This window comes from Portunus trituberculatus, chromosome 31, assembly GCF_017591435.1.
Source record: "Portunus trituberculatus isolate SZX2019 chromosome 31, ASM1759143v1, whole genome shotgun sequence".
In the NCBI taxonomy this organism is placed as follows: domain Eukaryota; kingdom Metazoa; phylum Arthropoda; class Malacostraca; order Decapoda; family Portunidae; genus Portunus; species Portunus trituberculatus.
In genome coordinates, this window is record NC_059285.1 from 13581278 (window position 1) to 13603777 (window position 22500).

General features: G+C 39.0%; 4 protein-coding genes across 6 annotated transcripts in view; 1 reads left to right on the top strand and 3 right to left on the bottom strand.

Annotated features, from left to right (window-relative positions):
• LOC123511176 (H/ACA ribonucleoprotein complex non-core subunit NAF1-like) overlaps window positions 1-402 on the bottom strand; it is an 11290-nt gene extending 10888 nt beyond the window's left edge. The window contains exon 1 of the mRNA XM_045266832.1: window positions 272-402. Within this exon, the coding sequence (XP_045122767.1) occupies window positions 272-306 (35 nt within the window). The 5' untranslated portion in view covers window positions 307-402. The remainder of the gene's footprint in view (window positions 1-271) is intronic.
• Window positions 403-661: 259 nt separating this feature from the next.
• On the bottom strand, window positions 662-4817 carry LOC123511177. The gene is made up of 5 exons (XM_045266833.1): window positions 4616-4817; window positions 4120-4245; window positions 3332-3500; window positions 2177-2329; window positions 662-1184 (listed from the first exon to the last, which is right to left on the bottom strand). Exons 1-5 carry the CDS (start codon window positions 4661-4663, stop codon window positions 880-882), a joined length of 801 nt encoding a protein of 266 aa, XP_045122768.1. The 5' UTR covers window positions 4664-4817; the 3' UTR covers window positions 662-879.
• Window positions 4818-6704: 1887 nt separating this feature from the next.
• On the bottom strand, window positions 6705-18139 carry LOC123511178 (B-cell receptor-associated protein 31-like). Of its 3 annotated transcripts, none has more exons than XM_045266834.1 (7): window positions 17986-18139; window positions 14817-14924; window positions 10956-11056; window positions 9466-9622; window positions 9142-9332; window positions 8567-8746; window positions 6705-8056 (listed from the first exon to the last, which is right to left on the bottom strand). In XM_045266834.1, the coding sequence occupies exons 2-6, from the start codon at window positions 14906-14908 to the stop codon at window positions 8595-8597; spliced, it is 693 nt and encodes a 230-aa protein (XP_045122769.1). In that variant the 5' UTR covers window positions 14909-14924; window positions 17986-18139; the 3' UTR covers window positions 6705-8056; window positions 8567-8594. The 3 variants fall into 3 exon arrangements, with proteins under 3 accessions (XP_045122769.1, XP_045122770.1, XP_045122771.1); XM_045266835.1 differs by lacking the exon at window positions 17986-18139 and adding an exon at window positions 17752-17918; XM_045266836.1 differs by lacking the exon at window positions 17986-18139 and adding an exon at window positions 15466-15491.
• Window positions 18140-20045: 1906 nt separating this feature from the next.
• LOC123511180 (elongation factor 1-beta-like) overlaps window positions 20046-22500 on the top strand; it is a 5132-nt gene continuing 2677 nt past the window's right edge. Inside the window, exon 1 of the mRNA XM_045266840.1 lies at window positions 20046-20187. Coding sequence (XP_045122775.1) covers window positions 20105-20187 — 83 coding nt within the window. The 5' untranslated portion in view covers window positions 20046-20104. The remainder of the gene's footprint in view (window positions 20188-22500) is intronic.

Sequence of the window (22500 nt, forward strand, 5' to 3'; positions counted from 1 at the left end):
TGCTATCCACTACACAACTTCTCACTGCAGCAACCTTGACTGTATGGCCTGAGTGATGCAGACCAGCACAACACTCAGTCGTCAGCACTAAACACACGAGGGGACGTCGCCTGCTGGCAGCAGACGAAAGACACCTCACCTGACACCTTCTCTACTGCTTAGTATCACCCTAGTACCAGTACTCGTGTTCCTGGTCTTCTTCTCTTATTTTCACTTGCTTCACATCAACAACGGCACCCAGACTTACTTCACCATTTGCCAGTTTACTCACATGTTTTGACGAGCCTTGGTGCTTCCTTCAGTCATACACGTGCAGCCCTCACCACGTAAACATCCCGCGGCCACCACTCGCTCACACTCACCCACGGACAGCCTCCTTAACTCCGCCTCGTGTTCCAGAGATTCCACACACCACACCTCCGAGAATAAATGTTTTCTCTAGTTTCTTATTTATCTTTTTTATATTATTACAAAGTTATCAGTGTACTTCTCTGATAAATAACTTAAATAACCAACTATATATGGCTTTACCGTCTAGGTAGCCTGCTTGCCAAGGTTATTTATTACTCTAAAGATACAATACCGAAGACTTATTTTCAATACAGTACATATTTGTAAGTGATAATTTAAGTAAAGAATTAATCATGAAAGTAAAAAGACATTTTCTATTTAGATTAATTTTATTATTTTCTTTTCTTATGCATGTCACATGTGTAGATACTGCACATCATAAAGCATGCACATCACAATACTGCACGCCACATAATGTATGTTATGATTTGGCATCATTCATGCAAAAATTTCTTCATTTCCCCTGAAAAAAACAATAACCTTTTGTATTTATACTATGTGGAGAGAAATTCATTACCTATTAAAATCTTACACATGTTTTTCTTTGCTTTTTTTCTTTCCTTTAAAAGATAAAGAGTTTATATTTCCACTATCAGATTCAAAATGTTCTTTCTTAATCTTTTTCTCAGGATATTTCAATTCTTCAGCATCAGGTGAATTTTCTGTTGCTTCATTTGCAATCTGTGGCAAATGTTTGGTTTTCTTCTTCTTCCTTGGACTCTGAAGGTCTCCGTTTGATTGTAGTGAGCTGTCCAAACTAGTAGATAGGTTGCCACTGGTATTTTTCTTCTTTCTTTTCTCTGGTTTTTCTACTTGCATCACTTCCCTTGTTTCTGGAACATGCAAAGTTGTTTTGTATAATGTATATATATATATATATATATATATATATATATATATATATATATATATATATATATATATATATATATATATATATATATATATATATATATATATATATATATATATATATATATATATATATATATATATATATATATATGAAAATACAGTATGCTTCCTACTCCATTACTTACTTCCACAAATGGTGTGTGTTAAGTGTGTGTGTGTGTGTGTGTGTGTGTGTGTGTGTGTGTGTGTGTGTGTGTGTGTGTGTGTGTGTGTGTGTGTGTGTGTGTGTAATTCACCTCAGTCACCTCCTGGTCACCCAGCCAGTCTTCCCCATTACGGAGCGAGCTCAGAGCTCAAAGACCAATCTTCGGGTAGGACTGAGACCACAACACACGCTCCACATACCAGGAAAGCGAGGCCACAACCCCTCGAGTTCCATCCCGTACTTATTTACTGCTAGGTGAACAGGGGCTATACATTAAGAGGCTCACCCATTTGCCTCACCGCCCCCGGGCCCACTCGATTGTGAGTCGAGCGTGCTAACCACTACACTATGCGGTGTGTGTGTGTGTGTGTGTGTGTGTGTGAACTTATCTAAGTGCAGAATGCAGATCTTTAGTGTATTAGTGTGGTCCTGTCTTTGGATCTATGTCTATTTTTTCTTTCTTTCCTTTTTATATATATATATATATATATATATATATATATATATATATATATATATATATATATATATATATATATATATATATATATATATATGTGTGTGGATGCCATGCTCTATTACACCATTCAAACATATTTTCTTCCTTCAACCTCTCCAACATCTTGCCCCAAGGGAATAGCCATAGCAGAACAGCTTCCACTCCAGCCTATTCAAACACTCCCTTCCTCCCTCTACTAACAACTTTGTACTCCTTCCATCTTCTTAACACTTCAAACTTGGCTAACATACACTTTCTTTACTTACTGGTTTTGGTAAAGAAATCCCGTCTTGGCAGGTCTTTTGGAGCTTTATAGTGGACAGAACGAAGAGCTTCAATATCCACACAATTCTTGTCATCTTCTTCCCTCTCCTCTAATTCTCCTTTCACTACCAAACAAGCCTTGATCTCAGCAGTAACTGCAATAAAAAGTTGGAACTCAACTTTTATTCAAATAAAACACTTGTATAAAACACCCTCACATTTTATTTTTTTTAAAGAATACAACACTGCACTCATACATCATGAAAGGTGGGGTATTGAAAACACTGAAAACACTTATTTATTCTGGCTATATGGCCTAATCTGTGCAAGTGACTGAATGTGAATGTGAGTGTGTTTTGTCCTTATATCTAGTGTGACACAGGGGTTTGGCACTGCAGTGCCATTGCACCTAAAACCATGTGTGTGAATGGGTGTTTTGTTATCACATCGGGTGAGGTATGGCAGTGTAGTGCCATCTCATCTAGAACCACATGTGTGTCTCCTCCTCACATCTGGCATGATGTGGCTGTGTGCTGTAAGAAGTGTTGTGGCTAACATCCAGTGACCTCTATGACTTAGATATCTCATATTACTAACATTCTCTATCTATTTAGTTGCATAATAATATCAGAGGATTTTTTTCTTGGAACGAATTGAATAATTTCCCATTTATCTTACTGGGAAATGAAGATCTGGTTTACCCAAATTGGGTTGCAACCTGGAATAAGGACATAACCAAGGGTACCACTACACTACAAAACATAGCACATAAGTATATACACTGTATTCATTTTCATTATTTGTGACACCAATGGCAGGAATGCATGGCCTGTGCATGATGAAAGTGTGTAACTCAGAGAAGTAATGCATGTAAGTCAGGAGAGTGAGAATTTTGGTGTCAGTGTGAAACTTGAGGATCGTCGGAACTGGATACCATGAAAGTCATTGGGATACTGTACAGCATCCATCAATAAATGTTTGTTCATGGACTACAGAAGTATTTTGTAGTCTATGGTTTGTTATCAAATCATACTTAAATGGAAATTGATTTTTCTTTTCAAACAATTATTTATTTGTAAAAATTGATAATACAAAGAAGTTTTTGATTATGATTTGATGCACCAACTTAACAAGTAGTTTGCTCCTCATAACCTCACCTTTGCTTAGATGCCCATTGTGATCAGGAAGGAAAAGACTGGGGAGGTTGGTATTTTCAGTGTCTGCTGGGAATGTGGCCATTCTATACCTCTGTCCTGCAGCCACCACCAAGCTGTCCTTCCGTCCTCCAATCGTCACCTCTGAGTTGATCAAATCAAGTGGATTCATCTGCAAAAACACAAGAGAATAGTTATTCACATAAACTATGTGTCAGATCATTCATTTACATTTTTAAATGAAGCAGTTCTGTGTAAAATGTTATTTCTAAGGATATTCTTATAAAAGACTTGATAACACAAACTGTCATCTCTATATGAGATGCACAAGTCTGTGTAGAACATGTGAACTCATGCAGGCTTTCTCTCTCTCTCTCTCTCTCTCATACACGCAAACTTCACCCTGCTTTACAATTGAGTTACATTCCAAAAAGCCCAAGAGTATAACAATCCATCCTGCAGGGGAACACAAGGTTAAATGGGAAAAGATACAGTTTTGGGTCTTCCTTAGATTTTCAATTGCTTTCTTTGTTCCTTTTCCTTCCTTCTTTTCTCATAACTCAAATTCTTGTCAATATGCTATATTCTTTATTTCTTTGCATATAATTTCTCTTCACTGTATTTGATAGTTCGATATATATAGTGATCAAAAGTTTATGCATGAGAACTAACAAAAACTAGGCAAACTAAATCACAAGACAAGAAAATACACAAATGACCAAAAATGTTCATCCTGGCAAAATACTGTTAAAAACACTGTAGAATCTCATTGCACGAACAAGGTAACTCACAGTATCAGGAACTGTAAGAAGCACTAGTTCCCCAGAGAAAGGAGGGAACAGGTGGGAAGGCTGGAGGGAGCCTGGCGTCTTCATGGCAGTGTAGCGTGAGGCATCCTTCACTACCTGCTCTAATATCTGGAAGTCAATTAAGGTGGAATCAGACAATGATCATTCCAAACATTTGTATTTTGACTTTATTTGTGTGAGAATATATAGTATAGCATAGTATATGAGGTTCAAAATACTTCGCACGAGGACCTGTAGCCATTAAGACACGTCCTAAAAGTAGACTTGAGTTTGTAATGATAGCGGACAGACACCCAAACAAGAGCTAACCTAACATCACCATGCACTGTACTACTAGTGTACTTTCGCTCCCAGAGAGTGAGTCCATGTTGTGCGGTGGCTGTGGTATGACTGGGCCACAAGGGTATTCGGCCAATCTGATGCACGGCTAATTTGTGTTTAATTCTTCAGGGTTTCACTGTATAACAAAACAACTCACTTCGGCAGATTCTTCTTCTTGACCGTCAAAACTGCTGTTGTTCCTCATGTTCTTTGTTTATAGTTCACACCAGTACATAAAGAACATCACAAGGCGAGGGATTAAGGGACTGCCAGTACCTCAGCTGCCGTCTGCCAGGTTCAGACTGCCCCCCAGACCCAGAGTACCCACATGGATTTGTTTACACTTGAGACAGGGCTTCATGCGGCAGTACCGTCTTGCCTTCGGTTTGTCATTTATTTCGGCTCAGTCACTTCTCATATCATTATATATATATATATATATATATATATATATATATATATATATATATATATATATATATATATATATATATATATATATATATATATATATATATATATATATATATATATATATATATATATATATATATATATATATATATATATATATATATATATATATATATATATATATATATATATATATATATATATATATATATATATATATATATATATATATATATATATATATATATATATATATATATATATATATATATATATATATATATATATATATGTTGCGAAGGTGTATTGCAGCAGCCTCCCAGATATGTACGTGTGCCTGTGTGAGTGTGGAGCAGCGTCATAAGAGAGTACATATGGGTAGTACATATGAGTACATATGTGCAGACTTTAGCTAAAGGGTGAGCGAGGTGTTGGTTGCTCGTGTTTATGAAACTGTCACACCTTAATGGAAGGGACGCTGAGCTAGGCCTCCATGACGGAGGAGATGTGACCCCGGAGGTCACGGGGAGATAAGAGTGTGTGTGTGTGTGTGTGTGTGAGGGCACTGGCCAGCCCTGGGATAATTGTCATACGGTACCGTGTAAATAAAGGCATGCATGTGTGAATTGCTTGTAGCCAGCATTATCAGGGATATATTGGTAATTAGCGGTTAAGGTAGATAGCGTTACCTAATAAGCTGAAATAGACTCGTAAGGACATTGCCTGGCAGGTGCGACGGCACAGGAGGCGTGGTTTGTGGGGCACTGTGTGGCACCGACGAGGACAGAGGACAGGAGTGTAGCAAGAGACCTCGAAGGAACAAGTCGTACTCTGGGGAGCAGTCAGAGAGTGAACGAGAGACAGAGAGACAGTGAAGTGCCTGACGAACTAACAAAGTGTTACCCGTACTTTGTTGCCGCCCCTGCCCTGTCCTGTGTGCCGCCGCCACCTGTTCCCGGTGACTCGTGTATAGTTGCTGTAATATAGAGAAATAAGGAAGAAGTGTTTCCTTCTCCCCACTCTGTGTGACTGAGCTGAGTGAGAGTGGGTGCTATAGAAGCAGACAGCCAGGCCTTGAGAGAGCGATCTGCCCGCCGCTCCACCCCAGCCGAGCCGCGCCACCCAGGTAAAGCCCTTCTCCCCGACACACACGCCCCGAATCCCGAGAAGATTGTGAGGCGTTCCCTCCCTGAAGAAGAAGCTGAAGGAGGGTCGCAGCAATATATATGTATATATATATATATATATATATATATATATATATATATATATATATATATATATATATATATACATACATACATACACACACAGTGGTTAGAGCACTGGCTTCACAAGCCAGAGGACCGGGGTTCGATTCCCCGGCCGGGTGGAGATATTTGGGTGTGTCTCCTTTCACGTGTAGCCCCTGTTCACCTAGCAGTGAGTAGGTACGGGATGTAAATCGAGGAGTTGTGACCTTGTTGTCCCGGTGTGTGGTGTGTGCCTGGTCTCAGGCCTATCCGAAGATCGGAAACAATGAGCTCTGAGCTCGTTCCGTAGGGTAACGTCTGGCTGTCTCGTCAGAGACTGCAGCAGATCAAACAGTGAATTACACACACACACACACACACACATATATATATATATATATATATATATATATATATATATATATATATATATATATATATATATATATATATATATATATATATATATATATATATATATATATACACACACATACACATTATCTATAGTCAATTTTACTTTTGAAAACTATCTATAATTTCCAACAAGCACTTTGATTTGCTATACAGGGATCAATGTTTGGAGAATTAAGTAAGGAGTCCTTTTTTAAAGTTTATTATGAAACAATCCAACACCAAACTTTACTGTTGTTGAAGTACTGATGCACTTGAAAAGGTTACATAAAAGGCATAAAGCAAAGGTTAATAACTGCATGTATGAGGAAATAAATAAACACTGGAAGTGAAGTGGTAGTGTACAAGCAGGGAGGGATACTGATTCTCTATGTAACTCTGGTGAATAACACAGAGTCCTTCCTCAAACGTTAAGTGTAGTATATTGTTTCAATACAAAGACATATTTCATGCTTATACAAGTCACTGTTGATAATGTAACAGCAGCAGCTCATCAAGGTAATGCTGCCTGTGCATGGTTGCAGCCTTGGAACTGCTGTATTGCATGGCTGTGTGACTGATGCAATGGCATCTTTAGAGGAAGAAGTGTGTGCACAAACACACACAAAGCATTGTTAAATAATCAACAAAATGCTAACATTTCACAACTAAATAATTAACAAAATGTTCACACAAATCATCATTACTAACCAAAGAACAAAATGCTGATAAGACCAATGATCTATAACTTTCCCCAGGAGTGACAACTTCCATATATTCTTTCTTCCTCTCTAAAGTTTGGAAGCCTTGGGTAGTAAGTGATGGCCACACAACATGCTTATTACTGTACTGATGTCACATGAATAGTTCTGGGGTGACAAAGGTTGAGTGGGTAGGCCACTGACACTTTGTATACTACACTGCCTTACACTTCTGAATTTCAATGAACCCTGAGCATTATTATCTAAGATTTGAGATAAGTTTAAAATAAATTATAATTACATTTTGGTAAATCTGCAATTTGTATGCACAGAATTTCATAAGATTTATTCTAAATATACTGAATAATAGGATATACACCATTTCACAATACATACCTCAAAATCAATACAACCCGACACTCAAAGAATTGCTACTTTTGCTTTTATCATTTCCAAACCACATCAAGCCACAATAACTTCTTCACACAACCAAGGTATGAGAGTGGTCAAGGTGGAAGTGGTGTAGAACAGCAGCTAAATACAACCTCTGGGATAAGAAACTTTGTTCTTCAGCTCAAACACATGATACATAGGATAAACATGGCCAAATAAATACATATAACTATCCTTCAAGTCTGCTGACACTAGTCCACTCATCCTCTGGTTATTCTTGAAGCTGAAGAGCTGAGACAAGTATGAGTTTCCAAAATAATATACTGAAACCAGATCTCTTCCAAAGTGTGTAAAAGAAGCTACATGTTGTTGCTTCAAATTGCAGTACATTTCTTAAAGCTGCTTGCTGTTATGGAAAAAATTGCTGGAACACTCTAAGCTCACACAGCACTCCCTCTGTGGCACCTGGAAAATAAAAGTCAAGAAAAGCTAAAGACTTATGGGCAGTGGTGGACATTAATGACTCAAATGCAGCCACAGCAGGCACTCACACCTACAAGTCAGCTTTCTGACAAGCAAAAGATGATAAAACCAATGAAGGAATGATGAGCATGACTACACATCTACAGAAAGGGAAGACTGTGGTCTCTCTGCTCCTCTCAAATTTAGCCACTTTCACATTGGCAACAAGAGCTGTACCTTTATGGCATAGACGACATGTTTTAGTGTACTATTTGGACACTATCATTACCAGTGAGAAGTCTTGAGTATACAGATAGGTAGAATACAGAAACCAAGGGTCAGTCATCACTCATTTCTAAAATTTGCTATGCTCAGTTCTTCAGAATGACAATATGTGACCTGGTTACTCCTCAAGCTGCACATGTTCTTTTTCCTTGTCCAAATTATGGTTGTCCCAAATGAGGATGTCAAACTGGGTAATCTACACTATTTATATTCCATGAAAACACTTACCATTTTTTATGATCTCAGCACATAGAGCCTAATCATCCTTCTTTGATTCTACCACACCTTCAGCCATCTTCAGCTTAGCTTGTAAATCAGCATGTTCCTCCATCAGGCGGTCATACTCTCGGCTCACGGCAGTGGCTTGCTTCAGTGCTGCATCACGCTCTGCCTCCAAGCGTTTCTTATCTGCAAGAATAGGAGGTTGATATATATAAAAATCAACTTAAACAGGTCTTCCATTAACATAATAAACCCTAGCTTTTGAGTATTTAGCAGATACTACAACACACATCATCACAGTTCAGTTACATATACTAACTGTTATACACACTTCCATCATTTTCATTCTCCATCCTTAACAGTCAACACCAATTTCCCAAGTAACTTACTTCAGCTACTTGGAACACCAAACTTTACCCTCTATTCCAGCTCAAAGTATCCATAAAATCAGCAAATTCCAAGAGGAAATTAATTGGGTGTTCAAATGGATGCTTAGTCCAGGCTCAAAATTAAGTCAATGAATGCCACACCAAATATATTGCTGTTAACATCATGATCCATACATGACAGCTTTTCCTCACCTTCCTTCAGCTCCTTGATTTCATTGGAGACATTGGCTTCTTTCTGTTGATCTTCCTCCTGCTCCACCTTTTCCTGCTTGAGCAGCTGAGCAGCAGCATCAGAGGCACTCTTTGCCTGCTTCATGGCAGCCTCACTGTCAGCCATAGTGACAGCCAGCCGAGAGATGAGGGTGGCCAGACGCTGCAGCACCCTGCCAAAGCACACAAACCAATAAAGGCATACATTTTCTCCCTTTACAGACAATATAAGAACAAAAGTAAATCATCTATATCATGAGATATAGATAGATGGATGAAAGAAGCTTAAGTAATGCTGATACTCACACCCAGAGGAAAAGAGAGAACCCAGAGATGTAGAAATTTCGCTGAGCCCTGAAGAGTCTCATGTGAGCCTGCATCTCAGCATCCAGGTGGTGGCCGTGGTCGCCCCGACTCTGCTCTGCAAGCTCCCCACTGTACTTCCTCATCTCTCTGATGGCATCTGTCAAAGGAACATACCAATGAAACATATGAGATAACTCTAATGCTTTCATTTCATTGTGTAGGACAAATTTAGTATGATTGTAAGATCTCTGATTACAGTACTCTATGTAGGGAAACACACACACACACACATACTGTAGTGTTAGCACACTCAGCTCACAACTGAGAAGGCCAGGGTTCCAATCCTGGTGCAGCGAGGCAAATGGACAAACCTCTTATTGTGTAGCCCCTGTTCACCCAGCAGCAAGTAGGTACAGGATGTAACTTGAGGGGTTGTGGACTCGCTTTCCCGGTGTGTGGAGTGTGTTATGATCTCAGTCCTACTTGAAGATCAGTCTATGAGCTCTGAGCTCGCCCCATAATGGGGAAGGCTGGCAGATGACCAGCAGATGACCGTGGTGAATTACACAAACACACACACACACTGTGTAGTGTAGTGATTAGCACACTTGGCTCACAACTGAGAAGGTCCGGGCATTGCGAACCATGCGTGCTTTGGGATCTGAGTGGTCTCCAAGCGCACGGGTTCGAATCCTGTCCACGGTCCGAGTGTAGGTTGAGCTTCCTCACTCGGGGCAACGGTTTCCTAGCGGGTGGGCTTTGAGATAGGGGGTACCCAAAAAGTATCCCCTTTAGCCCATAAATTCCCCTGAAAAGCCCACATGGTATAAAAAAAAAAAAAAAAAAAAAAAAAAAAAAAGGGCAAGCCTCTTAAGTGTGCAGCCCCTGTTCACCTTGCAGGAAGTAGGTACAGGATGTAACTGGAGAGGGTTATGGCCTCACTGTCCTGGTGTGTGGTGTATGATATAGTCTCAGTCTTATCCAAAGATTGATCAACAAACTCTGAGCTCTTTCTTTTCATGGTGAATTACACACACACACACACACACACACACACACACACACACACACACACACACACACACACACACACACACACGGTAGCTCAGTGGTTAGAGCGCTGGCTTCACAAGCCAGAAGACCGGGGTTCGATTCCCCGGCCGGGTGGAGATATTTGGGTGTGTCTCCTTTCACGTGTAGCCCCTGTTCACCTAGCACTAGCAGTGAGTAGGTACGGGATGTAAATCGAGGAGTTGTGACCTTGCTGTCCCGGTGTGTGGTGTGTGCCTGGTCTCAGGCCTATCCGAAGATCGGACATAATGAGCTCTGAGCTCATTCCGTAGGGTAATGTCTGGCTCTCTCGTCAGAGACTGCAGCAGATCAAACAGTGAAACACACAAAAAAAAAAAAAAAAAATAAATAAATAAATAAATAAAAAAAAAAAAAAAAAAAAAAATCCAGTTACAAGCAGGTGGCTGGCTGACACTCACCAATGAAGAACAGTACAAGCAACAGCAGGAACATCTTGAAGTATATATGAGACATATTTCCAATGCTGCGCAGGAACCTGGACTTGAAGATATGATGCCATCTGAAAACCAGAGATTTGGTGCCATCTGAGAAGGATAACTCATAACAGAATCAACCAAAAAATTTGTTTTTATGGAAATTAAATCTTTGGACTGATCAAACATGTTATATTTGAACACACTGACCAGTAATGATTATGTCTTGCAAAATCTAAAACAATTAATTTCTTATACTGTACTTTTATACAATATTATCTAACACTTACTTCCCAAGATTTCCCAAATTATCTATCAAGCAAGACTGTATGTACTGCTACATGCATTAATGGTATATACTTGTCAGCATATGTGTATTTACCTAGATGTATTTACCTAGTTGTAGTTTTACAGGGTCTGGGCTTTACGCTTGTGTGGCTCCGTCTCCATATCTACACTTATCCAATTTTTCTTTAAAGCTATGCACACTCTTTGTGTGTGTGTGTGTGTGTGTGTGTGTGTGTGTGTGTGTGTGTGTATTTACCTAATTGTATTTACCTAATTGTAACATACGGGAAAAGAGCTATGCTCGTGTTGTCCCGTCTCCATATCTATTAATGTCCAGCTTTTTCTTAAAATCATGAATATTCCTTGCGTTGACCACTTCCACGTCTAAACTATTCCATGCTTCCACCCTTCTATGAGGAAGCTATATTTTTCACATCTCTCCTATAAGTGGCCATTTTAGTTTTTCCCATGCCCTCTCGACATTCTTCCATTCCACATACACAGATCTTCCCTATCCATTTTTCCATGCCAATCATCACTCTGTATATTGCTATCAGGTCTCCCCTTTCTCTTCTGTTTTCCAGGGTTGGAAGTTGCATTCTTTTCAGTCTGTCTTCATAAGTCAAATCTCTTAAGTCAGGCACCATTTTCGTTGCAGCCCTCTGTACTTTCTCTAGTTTCCTTATGTGTTTCTTTAAGTTCGAGCCCACTGTATTGTTGCATATTCAAGCCTCGGTCTTATCATTGCAGTAATTATTTTCTTCATCATTTCTTCATCTAGATATCTGAACGCCACTCTTATGTTCCTCAATAAGTTCAATACTTCTCCAATTATTTTGTTTATATGTCTCTCTGGCGATAGGTCATTGGTAATTGTCACCCCAAGGTCTTTTTCTTCATGACTGGTTTTATGTCTTCATTTCCTATCTTGTACATACTCCTGATTCTTCTTTCACTCTTGCCAAACTCTATTTTCTTGCATTTTGTCGTGTTGAACTCCATTTGCCATGTACAGCTCCATTTCCATATTCTGTCCAAGTCTTCCTGGAGTAGTTCGCAATCTTTGTCACATCTCACTTTTCTTAACAATTTTGCATCGTCTGCAAATAGGCTCACATAACTGGACACCCCATCCACCATGTCATTTATGTAGACTGCGAACATTACTGGTGCCAACACTGATCCCTGTGGAACTCCACTCTCCACCAATCCCCATTCTGATGGTCTGTCCTTAATTATTGTTCTCATTTCTCTTCCTACCAAAAGTCTTCCATCCATTTTAGTAAACTGCCATGCACTCCTCCTACCATTTCAAGTTTCCAGATCAGTCTCTGGTGTGGTACCTTATCAAAGGCCTTTTTTAAATCCAGATATATTCCATCAGCCCAACCATCTCTTTCCTGTATTACATCTATCACCCTCGAATAGTAACATATCAGGTTTGTCGTGCATGAACGCCCTTTCCTAAAACCAAATTGACACTCACAAAGTATGTCATTTTCTCCAAGAAGTCTGTCCATCTAGTCTTCACCACCCTCTCACACATCTTAGCTACCACACTTGTAAGTGACACTGGTCTATAGTTCAATGGGTCTCTCTTGTTACCTGATTTATAGATTGGGACAATGTTAGCTCTTTTCCAGTCTTGGGGCACTACGCCTTCCCTTAATGAGGCATCAATTACTTCACAAACTTTTTCTGCCAATTGCTCCCTGCATTCTCTTAAAATCCATCCTGATACCCCATCAGGTCCCACAGCTTTTCTCACTTCTAAACTCCCCATCATGTTCTTGATCTCCTCCACCGTTACTTGAAACTCCTTCATAATCCCTTTCTGTTCCATTACCAGTGGTTTGTCAAAAGCAGTCTCCTTTGTGAATACCTTCCGAAAGCATCCATTCATAGCCTCTGCCATTTCCCTGGGATCTTCACTGTATACTCCATTTACTTCTAAACTTTCAATACTTTCTCTATTTTTGATGTTGTTGTTCACATGTCTGTAAAAAAGCCTTGGTTGGTCTTTACATTTATCAATTATATCCTTTTCTTGTTTCTTTCTTTCTTCTCTTCTAATCAACACATATTCATTTCTTGCTCTTTTGTAACTTTCCCACTGCTTAATCCGTCTTTTCCTTCTCCACCTCTTCCATGCATCCTCTTTTCTTGTTCTAGCCTTTTCACATCTATCGTTAAACCAGTCCTGCTTTCCAACTTCTCTATGTTGTCTTATTGGTACAAATTTTTCTCACCTTCTTTGTATATTTTTATAAATTCCTTCCACTTTTCATTTGCTCCTTAGCACTCTTGAATTTCATCAATTTGTCTCTTGAAAGAATTTCTTTAGGTTTCCAAAATCTGTCTTGGCATAATTCCATCTTCCCACTTTATATTCTTCATTTCTTCTAGATTTCTCTTCGTCTATCACCTTGAACTCCAAAACTGCATGATCACTCTTTGCTAAAGGGCACTCCACCCTCATCTCCTCAATGACCATTGGCTCTGTACTAAAGACCAAGTCCAGTCTTGACGATGCTCCCTCTCCTCCAAACCTAGTATCTTCTTTGACCCACTGAGTTAACACATTTTCCATTGCCAGTGTCAATAGTGTATTTCCCCATGTTGTCTCTGATCCTTCCATTGACCAGTCCTCCCAACACACCTCTTTACAATTAAAATCTCCCATCATTATAGTTCGTTCACAGCCACCCAACATTTCTTCCAGACATGTTCCTGTATCACTTATCATTTCTTCATATTCCTGTACTGACCATGCATTTGTCTTAGGTGGTACGTACACCACTATGTAGTGCCTCTTTTTCCTTCATTAGTTTCTGCTCTGATCTTTAGCACTTCTGCCTTTCCCATACCTTTTTCACTTGATCCACCTTTATATCTTTTTAACCAGCAACATCACTCCTCCTCCCATCTTACCTACTCTATTTCTTTTCCAAACGTTATATTTCCCTTCTCCAACCTTCATCAGGTCTTCTCCCTCTCTCAGTTTTGTTTCAGTAAGACCCACAATATCTGGGTTCTTGTCCCTCAAGTAATCGTTGAGTTCTAAAATCCCCGATATCACTCCATTTATGTTGGAATACATTACATTTCGCTCATATGTAAGTTTCTTTAGTGTGTGTGTGTGTGTGTGTGTGTGTGTGTGTGTGTGTGTGTGTGTTCACTGTTTGATCTGCTGCAGTCTCTGACGAGACAGCCAGACGTTACCCTACGGAGCGAGCTCAGAGCTCATTATTTCCGATCTTGGGATAGGTCTGAGACCAGGCACACACACACACGGGACAACAAGGTCACAACTCCTCGATTTACATCCCGTACCTACTCACTGCTAGGTGAACAGGGCTACGTGAAAGGAGACACACCCAAATATCTCCACCCGGCGGGAATCGAACCCGGTTATCTGGCTTGTGAGCGCTCTAACCACTGAGCTACCGGGCCGGTATCGTGTGTGTGTGTGTGTGTGTGTGTGTGTGTGTGTGTGTGTGTGTGTGTGTGTGTGTGTGTGTGTGTGTGTGTGTGTGTGTGTGTGAAGTACAGCCATACCTTGTGGGGGAAATGAAAGGTATGAGCATCAGTATAGTTGCTGCCAGCTCAGCATACATCACCCCGGCAATCAATGTCCACTGGATACTCATGTTGGTGTGGCTGTACCTGAAGAGACAACAATACAGCTTAGTTACCTAGCACATGTATGGTAATAAGAATTATGTCCTCTCCCCCATGAAAAAAAAAAAAAAAAAAAAAAAAAAAAAGATGAATGACATTTTCAAGATGATAAAATTAATTACGTTAATTCTTGGCAGGCAATGTTGCTGCTATTCATGACAGCTGTAATACAATTCATAAGGAAGTGTAAATATGAAAGCTACTAGTACAGAAGTGACACCATTCGATGTGTTGATATGTAGCCCACAGTGCAACAAAACCCTCAAACAACACTAAGACATAAAATCATTCAAGACTCTACTTAATCTCCCTTAGTTGGAACAATTTAGACACTATGCACTATTCAAGCTGAGACATCTTCATCACTAATGTGAATAAGGATCAGTAATCTACCAATGGAAATAACTCCATATTCATGTAATACGTAATCCATCCACAAATACAAAGTTATGGAACAGAAAAGGATAGGAGAGCCAAGAGTGTGACAGATGCTGTAAACATGGAGATTCTTTCAGCCTCCCATTACCGTTAGTTAAGCTGTAGGTGGTGACTCACACTGAACACCCATCAAATGTAATAGCTATCTATAAAGATAAGGGAATCTTGAGCCAGATAACTTAACCTTGAACTTAAGTGGTACAGGAAACAAATGATAGAAACTTCATCCTCTCTCTCTCTCTCTCTGGAAAATTACCAATATTCACCAACATGGAACAAAGTCTGTCTCAAGAAAGAATTGTTTTCAGATTTCCATGACACTTGAAGGTCTTTGATACTGGGAGGTCATAATCTTTAAAGATCCTGACCAAAAAAAATGTTACTACTACAATTTGGATTGACAAATAACTTGCATAAGGAGTGAAATCAAGACAAGAGTCTTTTGAAAACTTTTGCATTTCCCATCCATTATATATTTTCATCTGGTTTTATCTGATTTACTTATCTATTTTTGTTAGATAAAATAATTTAATGTAAAAGGACAGTCAAGACCATTCAAAATTTACTAAGACTTTGCAATGATATCTGAGCACACAGGGCCATCAGCAACACTTCTCAGCAGTGTGCAGTGTTGCTACTTATAAATACTAGAGGTAAAAAAGTGGCTTTACACACAGCTACGTTTACAACATGCAAAGGTACACTGCCTGCCTTTGCATAATAAAAAATAGCAGTGTTCATTGCACTAACTGGTATCTAAAAAATGTTCAATATATAACTGTAACAGTAATTGGTTCCTTTGTGTCAGAAAGCAGCCACTAGCCAATTAAAACACTAAATTAATTTAGTCAAAGCACCCACTTCATCCTGGTGAGAGAGGTGGTTCAATCTGAAATCTTTTAAGTCATAGTAGACCCAGCCTAACTTCGTGTTTTGAGCCCAGGCTGCATCTCTCTGTTGTTGCTACTCGATCCAGTGTGACCTGACCTGACCTGACCATGGCTAGCAGGAAGTAACCTGGGTGATTCACATATACAGGACAGTGGCAAACAGTGGCATAGTGAAAGATAGATTGACATGGGACAAAACCTGAAAATGCCGTCCCCAAAAGTAATAAAAATGTAAGATTAGTTATAATACACTTGTCTATCATGTATAGTACATATAATATTTTGCACGCCTTAAATTTTTTTAAGTCTAAAATAACGGTCTGAACATCAATATTCTCAATAGCCTATCTTGTGCCATCCCTGAGAAATGTGCTGCCCCACTCACCTCCCCCCATCACTATGCCACTGGCGCCACACGACCTATACCCATTGCCAGGTGATACAGAAAAATTACAGCGTTTCTCCATTTCCACATAAAAAAAACTGTTCAATGAGCCATGCAGACACAAGGGAAATGTTATAATTGTAACTGAATTAAGGCAAAGGATAGAAATATGAGAGAGAGAGAGAGAGAGAGAAAAAAAGTGGCATTAAAGAGGGGCAGGTGCAGCCAATGTCCAAAGCACCAAGTTAGTCTGGTTCCTCGGCAGTCTGAGGGAGATGTCTGTTGATGGCGGATGTTGCCTCAGTTATTTCCAGTGCATGAAGAGAAATAAAGTAATAACCTCATACTAATTTCTTACCTTTGCCAATTAAAATAGGTTAGTTTGGTAAGATTGCATATATGTGTTTTCTTTCTTTTATGTAAAAGGGAAGAGCTGGACAAGGGCAACATAAAATAGAGAAAAAAAAAAAAAAAAAAAAAAAATCGGGGTCCCAGTTTGTTGCCAGTACATGTCAGTTTAATTATTTCAGATTGTTAGTTTAGTTAGGCTGTGTTAGTTTGCTTTAGTTAGGTTAGGTTAGTTTGGATTAGGTGGGTAGTGGTGACAGCCGGCTGGTGCAGTAGGCAAGCAGCAGCCAGACTTCTCAAGGGAACATTGTGTGCAGGTGTTAATGCTGTTTTATCTATTTATGAAGGCAAAGTTGTTGTTTTTGTTTCAGTATATTTAGGTCAGTTTTATAGCAATGTTTTCACTTTTAAAGCAAAACATAAGCGTCTAAAGGAGGGATAGAAAATAAAACAGCTAACAATTTGTGGGAACAAAATGTAGATAATTTTAAAACAGGCCGAAAACTCGAAAAAAAAAAAAAAAAATCCCACCATGCCCAAACTCTGAGCCCACCATGCCCTAACTCAGAGCCCACCGTGACAAGGAGGCGAGTGTCAGGGAGTGGTGGCGCCCTGCAGCCTGTAGAGACACACTTCAGATAACTAACTGCCACATTCTCCACAGTAAGAATGTAGAGGTTGGTGCGAGAATCAACATTCACTCTATATTTAACATTTCTCACCACCACATAGCTGCTAGCTCATCACTTACCTTCACAGAATCACCTCAAATGCCTCTAACCAACAAAGAACAGGAGAAAACTAGATAACATAACACTAATCTTCTTCAGATTCTTCTAGAGAATTAGGGAAAGGAAAAAAAAAAAAAAAGATGAAAACACAAGCTCTATGATGACAAGCAGATATATTCCACAGTTTATAAGATGGTTGGTGGTGCGGCGAGTGAATGAAGGTCTGACACTGAGCCCCGCCCGTCACTGCCTACCTTCACGGTGACAGGTCAAGACAAGTACACGTTACAGTAAGCAGGGCGGCAGGAGCGGCGGAGGCAGTGAATGTGTCACGTCCAAACTCGTCCCCGTCACTTACTCGTACTCCCACCGCCAAGATAACTCGGCCTTTCTACTTTTTAATTTCCTTTTTTTTTTCTAAAACAGTTTTTCTTTTATAAATAATTAATAATTATATAATTCTATTTTCTGTCACTTTTTGCAACTAATATAAAGTTCTTGATAACTGAAAGAAGAAGAAAAAAATATATATGTATATTTACGTGTCGTTAAGGGATCGTGAATAAAAAGTTTTTTCTTTACATAGTATTTTACCTATCTACGCGAGCAAGTGTGTCCATCCGATATAACAGCCTCTCCCTCTACCGTAGGTTTATAAAAATTTCATGGGGCCGGGATTCTTGCAGCAATGACTCATAGGAGCGCCAAAAACAATTTGTGATCAACAAAGCGAGTTTTCTCTCTTTATTTATTTTTTTTTTTTTTATTGATTCATTACTATTATTATTTTGTGATATTAGATCATGTTTAATTTCCATGAGTCATTCTACAGGTGAACCAAACGCTACTCAAATCTTTGAGCAATGGCCATGCACAGACCAGTGAAAGAAAGGCCTTGGTGAGTCCGGGTGGGTGTGGAAAAGCATAGAATGAAAGATAATATATTGGTGATCAGTGGGGATCGAGGTTCAACAAGGGTGAGAACAATTAAGTATAACATGTTGCGTGAAGTGTGGAAGAGTGTAGGTGTATCCAGTATAATGCGTGGTATATGGATGTGATTGCATGGAAGAACCACAAAACATCAAGGTTACAATTGCATGGAACGAAAATGAAACTGATCATACAAGAGTTGGGTAAGATAAGAGTATTATAGCCTATAGGATGGGACTGAATGCAATCGAAGCTTTAAAAGGTGATGTCCGATGGATTAGGGAAAGTTACATGAGCGACAGCGATCACACTTCAGTATATGGTTAGCCTTCAAAGAATAAATGACGCAAAAAAAAAAAAGTAAGAAAGATGTATCTGTGGAATGACAGTGGAAGCAAATTGAAAAATAGGCGTATGAAAATAATGACAGATAGGAGTGGATTACAAGTTGTGTGAGGAATATCAATAGCTGGGTGAAGTCAGAATGAGCACTAGTGGATCATGTCAAGAAGAGGCAGAGTGTGAACTAAATGGGATGTGGAAAAAATGGAAGTTGAGAGACAGAGAAGTCGAAGTGTATGGGAGAAAGATTACTCTGGAATGTTACAAGGAAAGAGATCGAGACCCAAATGCATGTACGAGAGGTGGTGTGATCCATGGCAGCTTGCTGGGTTGTGATCTCATCCGAGCTAGGGCACAGTGTATGGGTGAGAAGGCAAGAAACTATAGATGGTCTGATGAATCCCGCAGCAAAGTGTATCAGATGTGTGACATGGGAGGGGATGGCAGTAGAGTATGTGGTGCTGAGTGTGCGAGGTATGAGAGGCAGGAGGATGATGGCATGATCGATACAGATGATTCTGACTGAATAAGGGCAATATAGGAATGAAAGAGGAGAAAACAGGAAGGAAATAGATAGGTGTTGCTGCTAGGGGTAGGTAGAGACACGAATGAAAGGATGATTGATTGATGATTCATTGATTGATACATTCATTGTTGCATAAATAATTAAACACAGCAAAGGAGGAAGATGAACCTTACCACCTATCCCCCTGGACAAAGACATAAGGATAGAGTATAGAGTTAAAAAAAAAAAAAAAAAAAAAAAAAAATATATATATATATATATATATATAGATAGATAGATAGATAGATAGATAGATAGATATAGATATAGATAGATAGATAGATAGATAGATAGATAGATAGCGAGCGAGTTTTTGGAGAGGATGTGGTGTGCTAGATGTATGGATAATTAGTGTACAGGATTATTTTTCTTCTGTTCGTCTTTTGTCTGTCCTTTATAGCAGGAGTTGCGGATTTAAAGGGTTGTGAGAGTGATCCTGAGCGCCACATGCACCACCAAGATCATGATCATGACGACAACAACACGGTCTTTCAGGCAACGTGGTTGTTCCATCGTCCATCACGGCCCTCACCATGACTAAATTCGGCAACTTGACGACTAATTCCGGCGTCCAGGCCCTCAATGATTACCTTGGTGACAGGAGCTATGTAGAAGGGTGAGTGGGAGAGGCGGAAGTGAGCTTGGAGAGGCGAGATGAAGCCGTGTGACGTGGCCGATGGTGGCGGGGAGTATATTTGGTGAGGGAGAAAAAAAAGAAAGTTGATATTACAGACAAGAAAAAAAAAAAAACCATGCATACAGATATACATGTTACAGAAAAGTTGTTGAATTCAGTAGAATGATAAGAAAGGGTAAAGATATGACCATATTAAGAATCTATTTATAGTCATAGGGATAGCCTCCGTTCACTCTCAACACTACCGAAAAGAATACAGCTTCAATCTCACCCTTGTATAAATGACTACCAGTGACAACATTAGAAACCAGAGCGTACAGAAACAAAGTAACACAAATGAAAATATGCTTATAATTCTACTTGATGGCTTTAAAGGACACGTGGGATTCTTGGATCCACAAAGAACAAATAGTATTCTTACCTGGTGGGCCTTCTGTCCCCATTCGGATAGCAAAAGGAAGCGGGAAGCCACACTCCGCAGATACGCCAGCATATAATTGAAAAATATTCCAGGGTAGATTTACTAAATTAATTAAATAGCTGGAAAGTGCATCATTAAGCAGCAATGCATGCTTAGAGGTGGCAAGCTTAATCAACAAAAGCGAACAATATGTCCCGTAAATGAGCTTCAAGGAGATGTTTAGATGTATCAATATTATCACAAGAAAAAAGGTCTGAGAAGATTATTCCACAAATTGACATATCTCAGAGAAAAATCTCCGTCTGACCTCATTTTGTGACTTGGTATGGTATATCTTGAGGTTATGGCCCCCCTGTACTATCCATGAAAGGACAACGAAAAAGTTTACCATGGGTGACAGGAGATATGCCATGGAAAACTTTCCAGTATTTAATGATATCATGCCTAAGCAACCTCCCCTTAACAGAGTATACATTGAGGGCCTTCAAATGTTGATGGTAACTTTAAGTAAGTAGTAAGGGAGAGAGAGAGAGAGAGATAGAGATAGAGATGGAGATGCAATGTAGCACTACCTAAACTTGTGTTATTAAATGGTGACACAAAGTGCACCAGAGTTTTCTTAGTTGATCTGTTTGTCTTTTCCTTTCATATATATATATATATATATATATATATATATATATATATATATATATATATATATATATATATATATATATATATATATATATATATATAACTTGAAAAACAGGGCTTCTTTAGCGTACACAGTACAGGAGAGAGAAGACCCACAAAAGGACGGTTATCTTCATTATATCTACTTCACAATGTTTCGGGAAAGTACATATCCCATCTTCAGGTACAAAAAGGCACTGTAAAACCACACGTAAAACGTTAAAAAAATGACCAGACGCAGTGGTCCTGCTACTTGTTCCTCCAACAGGTAAGTGAGGAGGGAGACTGGCTTACCAATATTTATAGGCTCCTACTCACTAGATGGCAAAATCTGATTGGTTCACTAAGAATTTCCTATCCAATACAAAATATAGTACAAAATTCTAATCTGTCATAGCTAATGCAAAAAAAGAGAAAATTTTAAGGTATGATGTACAACAATTAGTCTATTTCAGACTAATTGTTGTACATCATACCTTGAAATTTTCTCTTTTTTTGCATTAGTAATGACAGATTAGAATTTTGTACTATATTTTGTATTGGATAGGAAATTCTTAGTGAACCAATCAGATTTTGCCATCTATTGAGTAGGAGCCTATAAATACTGGTAAGCCAGTCTCCTCACTGTTGGAGGAACAAATAGCAGGACCACTGCGTCTGGTCATTTTTTTTACGCGTTACGTGGTTTTACAGTGCCTTTTGTACCTGAAGATGGGATATGTACTTTCCAAACATTGTGAAGTGGATATAATGAAGATAACCGTCCTTTTGTGGTCTTCTCTACTGTACCGTATATATATATATATATATATATATATATATATATATATATATATATATATATATATATATATATATATATATATATATATATATATATAAAGTGTGTTCTTCTGTCCCTATTCTGTCCATCTTCCTAATGCAAGAGTTAACCAGTATCTTCACTCCTTCATTCCCTACACTGGTAAACTCAGGAACTCTCTACCTGTGTCTGTATTTCCACCTGCCTATGACTTAAACTCTTTCAAAGAGGAGTGTCAAGACACCTCTTACGTTAACTGGACCCTCCTTTTAGATTTTTTTGTTTTTCTCTTTCTACTTTCTTCTTAACAGGGCCTGGCAACCAGCGGGATTTTTTTTTTTCCAACACTTTGTTTGCCCTTGGCCAGTGCCCTTGTAATGTAAAAAAAATATAT

Excerpts from the sequence above, each read along its gene's own strand:
- LOC123511177 (XM_045266833.1), bottom strand. The coding sequence starts at position 4,663 with ATGAGGAACAACAGCAGTTTTGACGGTCAAGAAGAAGAATCTGCCGAA. Across the intron at positions 4,246-4,615 it reads AAGAAGAAGAATCTGCCGAA|ATATTAGAGCAGGTAGTGAA; the intron begins GTGAGTTGTTTT and ends ATTGACTTCCAG. Across the intron at positions 2,330-3,331 it reads CAATGGGCATCTAAGCAAAG|TTACTGCTGAGATCAAGGCT; the intron begins GTGAGGTTATGA and ends TTTTTATTGCAG.
- LOC123511178 (XM_045266834.1), bottom strand. The coding sequence starts at position 14,908 with ATGAGTATCCAGTGGACATTGATTGCCGGGGTGATGTATGCTGAGCTG. Across the intron at positions 9,333-9,465 it reads TTCTCTCTTTTCCTCTGGGT|GGTGCTGCAGCGTCTGGCCA; the intron begins GTGAGTATCAGC and ends GTGCTTTGGCAG. Across the intron at positions 8,747-9,141 it reads AATCAAGGAGCTGAAGGAAG|ATAAGAAACGCTTGGAGGCA; the intron begins GTGAGGAAAAGC and ends CTATTCTTGCAG.